General features: G+C 47.1%; 1 protein-coding gene across 3 annotated transcripts in view; it reads left to right on the top strand.

Annotated features, from left to right (window-relative positions):
* Positions 1-15622, top strand: part of AK5 (adenylate kinase 5) — a 220621-nt gene that overhangs the window by 184088 nt on the left and 20911 nt on the right. For all 3 annotated transcript variants that reach the window (XM_078156725.1, XM_020968537.2, XM_020968539.2), the window contains exons 9-10: positions 5100-5142; positions 5798-5842. In XM_078156725.1, the coding sequence (XP_078012851.1) occupies positions 5100-5142; positions 5798-5842 (88 nt within the window). The remainder of the gene's footprint in view (positions 1-5099; positions 5143-5797; positions 5843-15622) is intronic.

Genomic DNA, 15622 nt, shown 5'->3' on the forward strand with positions numbered 1-15622 from the left:
CACATTTCTGTCAGACAAACAAAGTCGGGAATGCACACTACAGTATTGTCATGAGCTCTAGACCTGTGATATCTGTGACATAAGGAACTCCCAGAGTAGCAGCTACCTAGACTTGGGCAGATCAGCAACTTCCCTAGAGTTTGTGGTCTAGAGGGTCACTGAGAGTGGTCTTCCCATAACCACACCATTCAGATGTGTCAGAGACAGGGCATGAACCAGCCCCCATCTACTCTACCGAGCTGTCCCTCCACACTATTATTTTAACAAGTTATGGACTATCGAGGTTGCCCTTTATTCTCCAAAACGAGAGGCTTGTTTTAACTTTTCCCTGGGATTCTAGGTCTACTTGCCAACCTAGCCTCCCATAGACAACATCAGAAAGGTTCCAGAAGCAGGGGACATGGACCCAAGTGCGATTGCCATGTCTTTTCCCCCATCACAAGCGTGAATCCAATGGTGGCTGTTTCTTAGAAGAGTTATTCCTGAGTCATGCATAAACTGCACTTACATTCTGTCTATCATGCCAAAAGGCTGGGAGAACTCTGTTAAGGAGGAGCTCTTGTTGATATGTGCCATCTTTGTCAATTGCTCTGAATATCAAAATGGCCACTTCAAGAGGCAGAGTCTGAGCTCACCTTATAATAAATACCATGAGTCTCCATCTCATTGACAATCTAACACTCCAATTTCATTGTGTCCTTCCAGCACAGAACTATAATTCTGAATAATGCCTAGCTAAAGGGCTGAAGAGGAAGAGAAGAAGGAAGGAAGGAAGGAAGGAAGGAAGGAAGGAAGGAAGGAAGGAAGGAAGGAAGGAAGGAAGGAAGGAAGGAAGGAAGGAAGGAAGGAAGGAAGGAGGAAGAAGGAAGAAAGGAAGAAGGAAGGAGGAAAGGAGAAGGAAGGAAAAGAGAAGGAGGAGGAAGAAAGAAAGAAAGGAAAGAAAGGAAGGAGGAAAGGATGGACAGAGAAAACCACCGCAGAGACACTCATAGTTAAACTGATGTTTGACAAATTGACATTTTCCCACTTGTGATTTGAGATAGGTAACCATACCTCTGGAGATGACGACTACCTTATTCAGTAGTATGACTGCCTTATCCCCTCACCTTCTGTGCCTTCTGTAACCAGTCTCCTAAAATGACAGTTTCTCACTTTGATAGAGAAAAGCAGAGCATGATTCAGCACTTGAAAAGGATAGGAGGTTTTAGTGCCATTACATTTACTTGGCAACAGCTCATCCCCACCAGGAGTATTTGTCACTCACCCATTAACAAAGGTGCCCAAAGTCATTTCAGAAATTGAGTGTATTTACAAAAGACTCAGAATCAAACAGCAAAGTATGTTGTTTCATTGGAAAATGACACCCATTTGTCAAAAGTCCCCATCATCCTGTGTTTCATTTAAATGAAGACTGTGGGCCAGCCCTTGGACACAGGGCAATTCTAGAACTAGAGACCTTCAGAGTGGGAAGGGTGCTCAGAGGTCATCTTGTCCAACCTTGACCTGAAAAACCAGCCCTGTTCTCTGGGAGATAATTCTAGTTCTTAGGAAGCTACATGATTGTTTTTCCTAACATCCAGCTTAAAATGGCTTCTTTGCAAATTCCCCCCAGGGTTTCTACCCCTGGGGCCAACCAAGCAAACCTAAACCCTCTTCAACATGGCTGCCCTTCAGCTACGTGCCCACCCTCATCTGATCCTCACATAGAACAGGGAGAAACCTTAATAAAAGCCTCTTCCTATAGGGTGTGGATGAGAACAATAACAAGGTAGGAGGCTTTTCTCGGGTCTGCCTAGAGTCTAGGGAGATGCTGATCGCTCCTTCTGTCCTGGCTCCAGGCAGGGACATAACAACTCAGACTCCATGGGGGTGGGGGTGGGGTAAGGGTGGGGAGGCGATGTTGATGGCAGCTGTTAACGCTGTTCCTAACATCACCATTATAAAGGAGAAAAGAAATCCCTGATTTGTTTTCTTTTTAAAATTTAATTTTATTTCTTCCAATTAACAAAGATATATTTTTCTCTTCTTCCCACTCTAACTGCCAAGGAAGGAGGGAAGGAAGGAGGGAGGGAGGGAGGAGGGAGGAAGGGAGGAAGGAAGGATGGAAGGAGGGAAGGAGGGAGGAAGGGAGGGAGGGAGGAGAAGAAAGAAAGAAAGAGAAAGAAAGAAGAAAGAAAGAAAGAAGAAGAGAGAAAGAAAAAGAAAGAAAGAAAGAAAGAAAGAAAGAAAAAGAAAGAAAGAAAGAAAGAAAGAAAGAAAGAAAGAAAGAAAGAAAGAAAGAAAGAAAGAAAGAAAGAAAGAAAGAAAGAAAGAAGAAAGAAAGAAAGAAAGAAAGAAAGAAAGAAAGAAAGAAAGAAAGAAAGAAAGAAAGAAAGAAAGAAAGAAAGAAAGAAGAAAGAAAAGAAAGAAGAAAGAAAGAAAGAAAGAAATTCTCCATTGATCATGTCCCAAAAATCTAGGTTTTCCCAAAAGCCTCGGAGTGGTTTTAGGCTATGAAAGCTTAAAACATAGCTTACAATGGCACTCAGACTTTCGGGACCCCCCATCGTCTCTTTCTGCCCCAGGATTCCATCTCCTCTCTCTAAGGAGGCAGGCAGCAGGTTTCATCGTCCAGTCCCTGGAATCACAGTTGGTCATTCTTGTATTAATGGGAGATCCTAAGTCTTTCAAATGTATTTGTTTCCACCATATTGTCATCATATAGATTGCTTCCTGGTTCTTGTCACTTGGTTCGATTTCTCTGGAATCTCCCTTTGGTCACACCTTAGGGCACAGCTACATTACATTACATCCATCTACAATGGCTGTTCAGCTGTTCCCCAGACAATGGGGGCTCCCTCAGTTTCCCAGTTTGCTTTCAACACCTCAAGATGTCATCCAAAAGATGTTATTAGCCGTGGTTGAATTAGGTATACAGGTTTGTAAAAGCCTTCAAAGCATCATTCCTAGAACTGGGCCAGGAGGTCAGAAGACCTGAGTTCCAATCCTGTCTCTGACATTGACTAGTTGTGCAAACACAGACAAGTCTCTTAATTCTGAGCTTCAGTTTACTCTTCTGTAAAAAGGAGATGATCGATCCTGCAGAGTTGTTAGGACGCTCAAGTGAATGTATTTCAAGCATATTACAAGCCTTTAAGCCCTATATAAATGTCAGCTATTACTATTATCATTATCATTATTAATCTCATTTTTTCACTTTTTCCATGGAGTTCAGACCAAAAAAAAAAAAAGAAAACCAAGCCTTGGACAAGTTATTATCCTGATATTTATTTACTTCTATTGAATGTTCTGCACCCTTCCCCAAGGCAGTTTAAATCCCTGTTTTGTTTTGTTTTGTTTTTTGTGAGGCAATTGGGGTTAAGTGACTTGCCCAGAGTCACACAGCTAGTAAGTGTTATGTCTGAGGCCAAATTTGAACTGAGGTCCTCCTGACTCCAGGGCCAGTGCTCTATCTACTGTGCCACCTAGCTGCCTCTTAAAAATCCCTGTTTTAAGTAATTTCTCAGCAGCCTTGGGAGCTCACACATCTTCCATAGGCTCACAGAGGGCTTCTTGGGCAGGCCAGCTCCAGGACAGACCAAGCCATGGGGAGGATGAGTGTGCCTCATCCTGCTTCCTGCTGAACCTCTGGAATCCAGATCATGGAAGCCTTTCATTCCTCAGAGTTGGACTGATTATGCATTTTGGGCACAATGATATCTATTTGAAATATTACCCTTAAATGTTTGTGGTTCTGTGTTGCATCCAGGCAATTGTAGGTGACAGTGTTATTTGTGATGATGCTTGAAGAGTTTGTTTGTCAAATTCTCAGGGATAGTTTGGGGTCTGTTACTGTCATTCAGGGATGGATGGGCTGTTTGTTTATAGAAGATAGTGAGCTCACAAGCCCCCCAATTTTTTTAGGGGTCAGAGGACACAATTTTTAAGGCATATAATCAAGTGTCACAATAAGAAAATTAGCACTAGAACATGCCCCCTATAAATCTGGGACCCCCTATCCCCCCACTCCTTGCTTAGAAGAGGAGAACAGTAGACGTGCCAAGGGAAAGAGTGTGGAGGGGCACACACATAAGAAACACGAGAGCAAGTCTAACCAAACCCATGGTTTTCCAGTAACATCATCCCCCTGCTCCCACTGGTCTGAAGCATCGTGTCATCTCCACCAAGTAGCATCCCCCTGGTCCGGCAGTCCCTGCCAGGTTTGACTCTGCTGAATGAGAGTTCTGGGCCTTCAGAGTCCTCAGCCAAGGTACTGCCTCTTCCTGGGCTCTACCATCCTTCTGTTCGCTTAGCCCAAAGTCTTAAGCTTTGAGCCCTTTGAGAAGCCAGGTCCATCATGTACCCAGCATCAAACTAGGAGGAAAGGGACAATCCCTTGGTTCCCAGAGCTTTGGCTGTCTCTTTCACTCCTTTCCTGTCTTTACCTTGACCCAACAGCCTTCCCACCCTGGAAGATACGTCCAGCCCTGTAGAGGATCCCTCTGCCCCTACAATCCTCTCCTCCCACTGAGGAGTTCCTCCCAGAACATTAAATGAGGCATTAAATGAGTCTTTACATCCTCTGCCTCCTGCTCACAAAGAACAAGGTCTCTACCCCAAGCCTCTATGTGACTTAGAACAGAAAAATCCTCATAACGTCTGCTTCATTCTCATAAGATGACCCTGAATCCCTAAACCTCTTGGAGAGATAGAAGGGAGTTTGGCAAAAAAAAAAAAAACCCAAAAAACAGCCAAAGACAAAAACTTAAGTATTCTCTGGGTCTTAGGGCCTGGTTAGTATGCAGGCTGGGGCTCTCCACCTGATGTTGGCTGTGATAGCTTGACTGGTTGACGTTGGTAAGCATTAAAGCACAGGGAGGTGTCTGGGAGGCAACCCAGCCTTCTCATTATTGAGATTCTAGCATAACAAATAAATCTCATTTTGAAGTTATTTTCCAACCATCTGTCCCTGCCCCCATTCATGAGCAACAAGGAGTGAGTTATTTCAGGGTCAAACTATCTGAATATTTTTCTGTGTGCATGTTAAACACAAAGAAAATATATTTGTTCTCATGTTTATGATTTTTTGTTTTCAATTTGTAAATTGCTGTATTTTTCAGGGAGATGACGAGATAAACATTTTTGGAGAGGACACCATGGAAGGTAAGTTTCGTTCAATGCTAAAATATATTCATATGTTCATTCATTTGATAGGCAATTATTAAGCACCTACTGTATACAAGGCACTGTGCCAGCTAGGGACACAAAGTTAAAACTGAAGCTCTCGCACACACGGACAGATTAAGAGGAGATAAGGGAGATTCTTGAGCGTGGCTTTACCTGGACTGCCACTGAGGGTCCTTTCAACACTCAGCTCTGGAATTCCCCAAAAAGCTAATCCAGCCAAAACCTGGAGGCATGGAGCCCTGGCCAGGCACATTTTCAAGTGGGAGAAAAAGGGACAACCTACACACGCACGGGATGCTTTCCAGGAGGAATCCAACCTCCTGGATGTCCAAGGGGGCCAAGGGCAGCATGAGGGTCCTGCCAACCTCATGGGGAAAAGGTGGACATGGTGCAGCCAGGACAGTGTGGGAGAGGCCTGAAGATAAGCTTGGCCCCTTCCAAATGCTGCTGGAAGACTTCCCTACATCAGCCCCTTGCCCCTCAGCAAGACTGAAGAGGACCCTGCCCTCTTGGTAGGAGTAGGAACAAACCACCAAACAGGTTTAGGCTTGTACATACCTTAGATGCTCAAATCACGATTTCAAACAAGCCTTTCCAGCCAAATCACTTTTAAATTGTTTTAATTTGACAGATCTTGCAGAAGATTTGAAGAAGTCCAAGATGATTTTTGTGATTGGTGAGTGCTGGCCTTCCAGGTTCTGAAGCCTGGGCCTGGAATAATGCCACAAGCAGATTGGGGTGGGGTTTGGGTTTTAATCATTATGGTGTTAAGGCTTGTTTCTAAAATCTCAACTGGTGTTGTGTTAGAAAAAGTTCCCAATGTCTGGCGATTATAACCTCTGGGTTTCAGTTCAGTCGTATCTGTCTCTTCATGACCCCATTGGAGGTTCTTTCAGCAGAGATACTGGAGTGATTTGTCGTGTCCTTTTCTGACTCATTTTTACAGATGAAGAAACTGAGGCAAATGGGGTTAAGTGACTTGCCCAGGGTCACACAGCTAAGCTTCCTGACTCATCTCTATCCCCTGCATCCAATCATCACTTACCAGGTGACAGGGCTCTCAGGATCATAGGTTTCGAGCTACCAGGGCCCTCAGAGGCCATCCACCCCACCTCTCATGGTCCAGTTGAGGAAACTGAGTCCTCGAGTGGGTCCATGACTAGCCCAAGGTCGCCCAGGTGTGTGTGGCTTGGATCTAGCTCTCCTCTAATACAAAATTATATTAGAGGCCCCAGAAATCTCAAGTTCATTGCTTTTTGAATGTTCACATTGTGTCTTTCTACAAGCGTGGAGGGTGACCATTTCAGATGGCCTTCAAACCTTGCTGTCTCCAATGTCAATGTAACAGATCCTCTGTATCTTCACAGAATAGGCATGGAGTTAACTACATCAACGGAACCTATCACCACAATAGACTCAGCAGCCAGGTGGTGCAGTGGGTAGAGCATGAGACTAGGAATCAGGAAGACATGAGTTCAAATGTGACCTCAGACACTTGTCAGCTGGAGGTCCCTGGGCAAGTTAAGTGCTGCCTGCCTCATTTCCTCATTTGTACAATGGAGATCATAACAGCCCCTCCCTTCCAGGGCTGTCTTGAGATCAAGGGAGATTGTATTTGTAAAAGCACTTGGCCCCTGGGGCAGAACCAGCAGCCTTGAGGGGATGTTGTAGCTTGGAGAAATTGGCATTGATGTCAGGAAAACCTTCTGAACAACTGGAGCTGTTTGTACTGGGAGCAGACTGCCCAAGGCTAGCGCCTGAATGAGAGCTTGCCAGGTGTTTCGGAACAGGATGTTTCTTTCTGCCAGGACTGGACTGCAGTCCATCCTGACTCTCAGAGCATCAAGAAAGACTTGGGAAAGCCAAAGGTGCCCCTAGGCACGGACAGTGATAAATGCGGAAGGACAGTGGGAAGTGAAATCCGGAAGAGCTCAGAACACTGGGCTGAGCGCTCATTTTTTCCCTTGCAGGCCTAGAAGGCTTTGAGTTCCAGGTGCCAAAGGATGAGAATGACAAAGTCAAAAAGTCTGGGGCAGCTTACAGTTAATTCACAGTGGACAAATGGCCAAGCAATAGGGACAGCAAATCTCAAAAGGGAAACAGTGTTGATAGTCAGAAGTGATAACCTCACTAATTATCAAAGAGATGCAAATTAAAGTGACATTAAAAATTATAGGAGCTAAACTCTTCTTCGAGGGCAAGTTCATGGGGAGGCTGGCACACTCACTGTCAGTGGACTTGTGAACTCATACAACCTTTCTGTAGAGCACTGGGAAGTACTCAGCAAAAATTGTAAAAAATAATCATGCCCTGGGAAAAATTACAAAATTTCAGTAAAAATTACAAAAACCATCACACCCTTTGGCCTCTAATTCCACTGTTGAGACAACACTCTGGAAATCAGGGCGAGAAAGGACGAAGAAGCAATGAAAGAGTTGTTTTTCTAATGCCACCTATTAAGAGACATTTAGAGTGGTGTTACATTGTAACTGAAAAAAAGCCAGCCCTCCCTGGTTGCTTATGGCAATTGCAACAATCATGAATGACTAAGGATTTTATCGTGCTTTCCAGCAATCCGCTCTTAAGGATGAGTGATACAAAGAAATCTGGAAAGAGCTTCATTTGAAGAGTGAAACGTGAAGGGAGCAGGGAGCGCTCAGCATCGAGGACTGTGTCAGACCTTGGGGCCGCGAACTTGGCTTTTTCCAACATATTTTGATGTAATTGATTTCCTTTGCAACCCTAGGTACTTATTTATGCCTTTCTAAGAAGGTTCATAGGCTCCACTGCAGCCCCATGGGACAGGAAAATCGACCACGAATGAGGGGGAAAGAGTCCTGAAGGGGACCCAGTGGGAATGAGGCTTTGTGCGTGAAAAGTCATGAATTTCAATGGAAATAGCTACTAAGTTCAGATAGCAGTTAGGTGGCTCAGCGGATGGAGCGTTGGGCTTTTAGTCTGCAAGACCTGAGTTCGAATGTGACCTCAGACACTTATGAGTGGTGTGACCTTGGTAAGTCACAACCACCACCTGCCTCAGTTTCCTCAACTGTAAAATGAGGATAATAATCGTACCTACCTCACAGGGGTGTTGTGAGGATTAAGTGAGGTGATATTTGTAAAGCGTGCTGAGTGCCCAGCACTATGGAAATGCTAATTGTTATTATTATTACTATTATCATCAGCCTCTGAGCCTACTGTAAGAAGGCTAATTTGGAAGGTGGATTGTAGGGACAGAGACTGTGCCTGAGCCGCTGCAGCCCCTAACCAAGACCGCGCCATCGATAGCTAGCACAGCAGTGGATTTAGAGATCTGCTGTGCTGAATCTTACAATCCAGGACAGGAATCAGCGACTGAGGTAGCAACAGCACATAACAGTAGATGAAAAGTGTGTCACAAAGTCCAAAAAACTCCTCGAGGCCAGGGCAGTCCTTGCCTGCCCAGCACCCAGCCAGCACTGCACTGGGCACATCAATGACTGTGCAGCCAGCATTGCGCTAGGTCCTGGGAATACAAATAGTTGGCCGTTGTCCTTCAGTTATGAAGAAGACCAAATGACATCACCGTGGAGGTCAAGGTATAATGTGTCCGACCGTGGCTGATCAGACCAACTACGAGGTCAGAAGGCACTACCACAAGTCAGGCACAAACAGTCCGTGTGAACATTTGGGGTGGATTCTCTCCATCTGGGCACCTTCTCTGACGAGGGCACGCCATGCTGAGTGGTCCTGTGCCAGTGTCTCCCATGTCACACAATCAATTCCTAAATTGTTAAAGAGAGACCTTGAGAGTGTCCTTGTATCACTGCTGACCACCACATGAGCACTTGCCTTCTGACCACCTTGTAAGCATTTGCCATAAAATAGTCTTTTTGGAGAGCGTGTATTTGGCATTTGAACAACATGGCCAGCCCACTGGGGAGCTGTCCTCTCTGAAGCAGGGTTTGAATGCTTGACAGTTCAGCTTGAGAAAGGACCTCGGTGTCTGGCACCTTATCCTGCCAGGTGAGCTTCAGAAGCTTCCTAAGAAAATTCAAATGGGAGCGATTCAGTTTCCTGGCATGGTGCTGTTACTGTCCAGGTTTCACAGACATACAACAATGAAGTCAGCACACAGCTCTGTAGGCCTTCAGTTTGGTAGTCAGTCTAATACCTCTTCTCTCCCACACTTTCCTTTGGAGCCTCCCAAACACTGAGCTAGTTCTGGCAATGAGTGCATCAACCTCATTATCTATGTGTATGTCTGTCCCTGGAAAGCATACTGCCAAGATAAGTGAACTTATCCACAGCATTTCAGATCTTCTCCATTTGCTGTAACTGCTGGTTCCACGTATAGATAGTGTGGTGGTGGCTGATGGAGCACCTGGGTTTTCTTGGTGTTAACTGTCAGGCCAAACTTAGCACAGGCAGCAGAGAATCGATCCATACTTTCATCTCAGCCTCAGAGGCTGCATTAAGTGCACAATTATCTGTGTACCAAAAAACCATGGACCAATACTCCCTCCACTTTAGTCTTGGCTTGTAGCCTTTTCAAGTTAAATAATTTATCTTCAGTACAGTAGATGACCTTGATGCCATTTTCATCCTCATTGAAGGAGAACAAAAAATCCAAGCAAAAAGAAAGATGGTCCCTTGTCCTCAAGGAGCTTCCTTTCTGATGAGAGAAGAAAACACACAAAGGGAAGATGAAAAGGGGAGAGGAGGAGATGAAGGTATCTGGAAGGTTGGGAGCAGGGCCAGGAGGAGATCATGATGTTTAAAAGGGTTTGAGAGACATAATTTCTGGGCAATTTCATCATTTTATTAATAATGCCAGCATTTTGATAAAAGGATGATCATTTGGTCATCCCTAGCTTAAACCAAAGACAATCATGGTGGGCTCAGGGCTTGTATGCCCTTTTGGTTTTGTTTTGTTTTTGCTAGGCAATGGGGTTAAGTGACTGGCCCAGGGTCACACAGCTAGTAAGTGTTATGTGTGTGAGGCTGGATTTGAACTCAGGTCCTCCTGATTCCAGGCTGGTGCTCTATCCACTGTTCAGCCTAGCTGCCCCGTATGCCCTTTTGGAAGAGGAGTGAGTATTCCTGAGGATGGCCGCCAGCTCTCATTGTTAATGATTAATGAGAAGTGGACTTTACAAAGAGAAGTGAGCTCACTCCACTGAGGGCTGAAAGCCACGTCATGTCAGAGACTATCCCTATACCCAGACCACCCAGACCACCCCCAGCCTTGGGCAATCTAGACAAAGAATCTGTATCCCCCACCCTAGTAATACCCAGAATGAAAAGAAAGTTAACTCTGTCTTCCATCAGCCCTCTCTCCCCAGTTTTAATATTTGGCTATTAATATGAGAGAGAAAGAATCATTTCTCTCAGGACTCAGTTTCCAAAAGAACAAAGCATGATGAGAAGGGGATGAGGTGTATGTACTGGCAGTGGCCATGGAGAAGAAGCACCAGCCCAACACAAAAAGCAGAGCTGGGACCCACCTGAACAATAGGTAGCCACTGATAAGAAGATGGATGGTGGAGGAGGGAGGCGTCCTGGGGCCATTCCTGCCTGACCCCCATCAGCAAAGAGAAGAAGGAGAAGAGGAGGAGGAGACTTCTCTGGGCCTCAGTTTCCTAATCCTTCCAGTGAAGGCATGGGACTGCCTTCTGGCCCTTGAGCCCCCTTCCACGTGTAGCTCTAAGTCCTTCTCTGGGACCCTGGCCCCAAAGCCAGTTCTCTGTTCCCATGTGCTCTCCCATGGAGGAAACACCGGCTTCTTGCTTTCTTATTCAGACACATTGGACCTGTTCTCCAGCTGGACACCCCCTCCAACCCCAGGGCTCCTGCCCTATCTAGGCTTGGCCTTTAAGAGCCCAAGGTCCCCCTCCATGCTCTATGAGGCATCAGAGGAACTCTGGATGGAAAAGGAAAAAGACAGTGTATGACATAGGATTAATTCCCAAGTGGCTGTTTCAGGTATTCGAGGTCCCAGCAGCCAGGAGGACAGAGGGCCTGTGGCCTGGAAAGGCCAACTCCTTTCTCCTACGGTTAAGACTCCAGCTGAGTTGAGCTCATAAGGAGGAGGGGGCCAACGCATTCCATGTGGAGAGGTGGGAGGGAGAAAGGACATGTTCCCAGGACAAGCAAAGAGGCCAGAGTAGAGGCGCGTGGGTCCAGTGGGACAAGCTGTGGGGTAGGGGTAGGGGGATTCCAGATGATGGGAGGCCTTGAGAGGCAAAGGATTTGGGGAGGGTAGGGGAGAGGAGGGAAATGCTAAGCTGGGGAAAAAGAAAAGAACTCTAGGAGAAACCAAGTTGCGGGGGGGGGGGGGTGTGGAATGAGACTTCCTGTTTTCTAACCCACCCCATCCCCTGAAACTAACAAAGGAGAGGAAGAAGCCTGGAGAGGCCTTGGGGATCCGTCCTGCTCAAATCCCATGAAGCCTGGGCCAGCACTGGTACAGAATATGCCCATGTATTTTGGTGACAGGACCCCTTTCAGTCCCAAAGATGGCCAAGACATTCACAACTTCACACAAAAATAAAGCCCTGCAAGCAGAACCCTGAGGCTGTCGCTCTCCCACTCAGAGAGGACATAAAATGTGCTGTGGAAACAGAATTCTGAGCTAAGTTGAAGGTGCGTTGACTAGAGCTGTGGAGCCAGAGGTTGAATGTGTCCTCACTGCCCCAGACAGTGAATCCTCAGTTAAGCTCTTGAGGCCTCAGGGTCCCCTACTCAATGAGGAGGGCAGGTCAGAAGGGTCTCCAAAGTCCCTTGGGCTCCAAATCTGTAACATTTATCCCAATGGTCCTCAAAGTGGCAGGACCCCAAGGTCACCTCCCAACCCTGTGGGTGAGCCAATCACATCCACTGATGGGTCAATAAACATTTGTTGTGCACCAGGCAGTGAGTCAGGCACTGAGGAGACAGGATGAAGCAGCCCCTGCCCCAAACCCTCCCTCCAGCTGCCCTCCCCTCTGCTCTAGGCTGGATATGGAGGAAGACAAGGCTTCGCATGGTCCTCAAGAGGCAGAGGACGCCTCAGGGTCCAAATCCTGGCTTTGCCACTAACTCCCTGCATCACCCTGGCTAAGTCACAGCTCTGTGCCTCAGTTTCCTCACCTGTAAAATGAAAGGGTCAGACTTGATCATGAGATCTGTCGTCCCTCTGATCCCTTGTGATCTAGAGCCAGCCCCTGCCCCCAGAGGAGCGCCCCGGGACCCACCTGATACCTGGTCATCCACTTACCATCCATGACCCTTCCTCCAAAGAAGATGAACCCACAGCCCTTTGAGGAAGCCCGTTCCCCTCTGGACAGCCGCTATGGACGGCAGTCATTGTTAGGAAGCTCTTGGTGCCTTCCCGGTTCTGGCGTCTGGGGCCAAACAGGCCAAGCCTCATCTTCCACCTCTCCCGGTGCTTAGTAGGCACTTCATAAATTTCATTGGTTGACTAGTCGCCCCCCCCCCCGCTCACCTTCTTCTGGATGCACTATTGTTTGTGTGTGTCCTTTTTTTCTTAGCCTCAGTGACGTGACCACAAACATGCTTCCTGACCCTAACGTCTGGTGATTCTGAGATTGTGCTGTATGATGAAATATTGAGGGAACTGAGGGATAGGGGAGGAGAAGGTTAGCCTGTTGGAGAAAGGACTTAGGTGGGAGCATGCAAGGATGGAAGGGAAGCAAGCTCTTGTGAAGCGCCCTACTCTGTGCCAGGCACTGCGCTGAGCTTTCCAAATATTATCTCATTTGAGCCCCACAGCAACCCTAGGATGGGGGTGCTATCATGACCCGGACTTTATGGTTGGGGAAACTAAGGCAGACAGAAGCCAAGTGGACTGTCCAGGGACACACAGCGAGGAAGTGTCTGTGGCTGGATTTGAACTCAAGTCTTCCAGACCCCACTCTCTCCACTGTGCCACCTCCTCTGCTGCCCCCAGGGTGCTTGAAGACAAGTATCCAAAGGGATCCTTATCGTGAGGTAGGGGGACTGAAGAAGGGAAAACCTGGAGTAATGGGAAGAAGGAGATGAACCTTCCTAATCGCCGGAGCAGCCCAAGTGAAACCTGGGCTATGGCGCCCTCTGGTGTCCACCACGGGTCCTGGGCACGCGCTGGATGGAATCAGACCCAAGCTTTCACTTCTAACAGAACAGTGACCCAAGCGGGTGCGCCCCCCAGGGGAGAGACCAAGGGAAGGCTGGCGGACGACGCAGGAGGGGTCCCATCTGAGTCCACTCAGAATCGCGGCTTCTGAGACACGTGCTGATCACTGGGGTTCTGGGGTGATCCGGTGAGGTCAGGTTGTTCTCCACTCTCCCAAGGTGATCCAGGTAGCATCATAGAACTGGAGCTAGAGGTCATTACTCCAACCCACTCATTGCAAAGATGGGAAAACCGAGACCCGGAGAGAGAGAGAGGGTGGTCTGCCCGAGGCTCGAGCTCCTAATGCCAGACCTTTTCATTTTAGCGCATTATCCTTCATTGTCTCATTGTGGCTTCATGGTGATTCCCAGAACTCTCGCTTTCCAGGGACCCTTCCATAGGTTGAAGTCTATCCAGCTTGTGTTTCTGAACAGCTGGTGGCACCATGGATAGAGTTCTGGGCCTAGAGTCAGAAAGATCCGAGTTCAAATTGTGCCTTGGACACCTTCTATCTGAGTAACTCTGGGCAAATCACCAGCCTCAGTTTCCTTATCTGCCAAATGGGGATAATCATAGCACCTACCTCCCAGGGCTGTCATGAGGACCAAATGAGTTAATATATGTAAAGTGTTTTTCAAACCTTAAATCACTATGTAAATACTGGCTATTTAATTAGGTGTAAGTAATGGAGACTTGTGGGTCTCTGGGGGAAGATGTTGCAAGAGGAGGAACCTATTAACTGTTTCTGGGTTCCAATGTGTGTCTTTCAAGGTGTAAATAAAACTGTTGTGGTTGGAGGGGAGAGAAAGGAAGGATACAACCATGGCCCAGAATTAGGACTCTTGCAGACCACCAGGGGTTCTTACATCACATGTCGAAAGTCCAGGATCACTGGTGCCCAGTCTTACGGTATCTAATTCAATCCCCTCATGGGGGGAGGGGAGGTTAATTTGGAAGACAGGTAAAAAGTGAATAATTGGAAAGATGATAGCACTGACTAGGATGGGATCTATGATTCCTTCCGTGCAGCCATGTAGGGAACTTCCAGTAAGGAAGTCCCCTCCACCAATACAAGTTAGCACCTGTGCTATAGAGAATTACCTGGGGTATGACAGATCAAATGACCTGCCTGGGGTCAGTGAGTTGGTGTCAGAAGCTGGACTTGAACTCAGATCTACATGACTCCCAAGTCAGTTCTCTATTTACTACAGCTAGAAAGTGCCACAGTGAACAAATCACTGGGCCTGGAGTTGGGAAGGTCTGAGTTCAAATCTGACCTCAGATACTGACTGTGTGACCTTGGGCAAGAGATTGCCTCAGTTTCCTCATCTGTAAAAAGAGAGCTTCTGGGTTGGCAAGAGGACTTCCTGGGAGCCCCAGACCTGTGGCCCTTGAGATGTCCCCTGACCTCTATCATTTGCAACCCCTGAAGGAAGCAATGGGAGGGGCACAAGCTCAGAATTCCATTTGGCTTTCTGGGCAGCACAAAGAAAGACTGTTCCTTTTTGCATGTTGTCAAGAGCCTTCCCCATGAAAATTCGCCTTCCAGATTCTTTCGATGCCTCTGGCCTCAGCTTTGTGCATTCACTGAAGACTTTGGGTCTTAAGCTCGAGATCCACTGAAGTCCAAGTGAAGTCCCCAAGCCAGATCCTCCAGTTATTTCCAGGTGCTCATTCCATCCCGATAACCCAGTACCCTCTGCTCAGTTCCGGGGCTGCTCCAAGTGCCAGGGGGTCAGGGGAGAAGGCTTCTAAGACCACCCAACCACCATCGATTTTCCTTGAAGCCGAGGAGACAGCAGTGCAGTGTCTGCACATGAAAATGCATCTTCCACAAGCCTGCCCAGTGTCTTTCCTATGACAAGAAGAGACTGAGATGTCAGTGCTAGGAAAAGAACCAAGTGTTCATGGAAATTATTTAAGATTCCAAGGCTTCCCACTCTTCTAGGCAAATGATGGCTTCCTGACCGCAGCTGTAGCCCTGTCAGCTAAAGATTTCCAGTGGTCAGTGCGTCTATTTAACACCCAGCTGAGCATCGTTCTTGAGATGAAGATACCTGGCTGTCTTTGGACTGAGATGTTAGTAAATGGAGGCCAAAGCCATAGCAGCTACTGTGGCCCAGTCCTCAAGAGAAAGAAATCATGAGGGCACAGTAATTCTGCTTATTAGGCAATGGTGAAATGTTCCATCCTGTATCTGTGTGCTCCACAGTCCCACAGAAATGGTTGTCAGGTAAGGCTAATACATGACCTTCTCAGGGAACCAGGCAGCTCACTCTCGCCTCTCAAAGGACTCTGGAGGAGGGCGCTTCCTGCATCTTC

This window comes from Phascolarctos cinereus, unplaced genomic scaffold, assembly GCF_003287225.1.
Source record: "Phascolarctos cinereus isolate Bilbo 61053 unplaced genomic scaffold, phaCin_HiC Scaffold_5;HRSCAF=322, whole genome shotgun sequence".
Lineage (NCBI taxonomy): Eukaryota > Metazoa > Chordata > Mammalia > Diprotodontia > Phascolarctidae > Phascolarctos > Phascolarctos cinereus.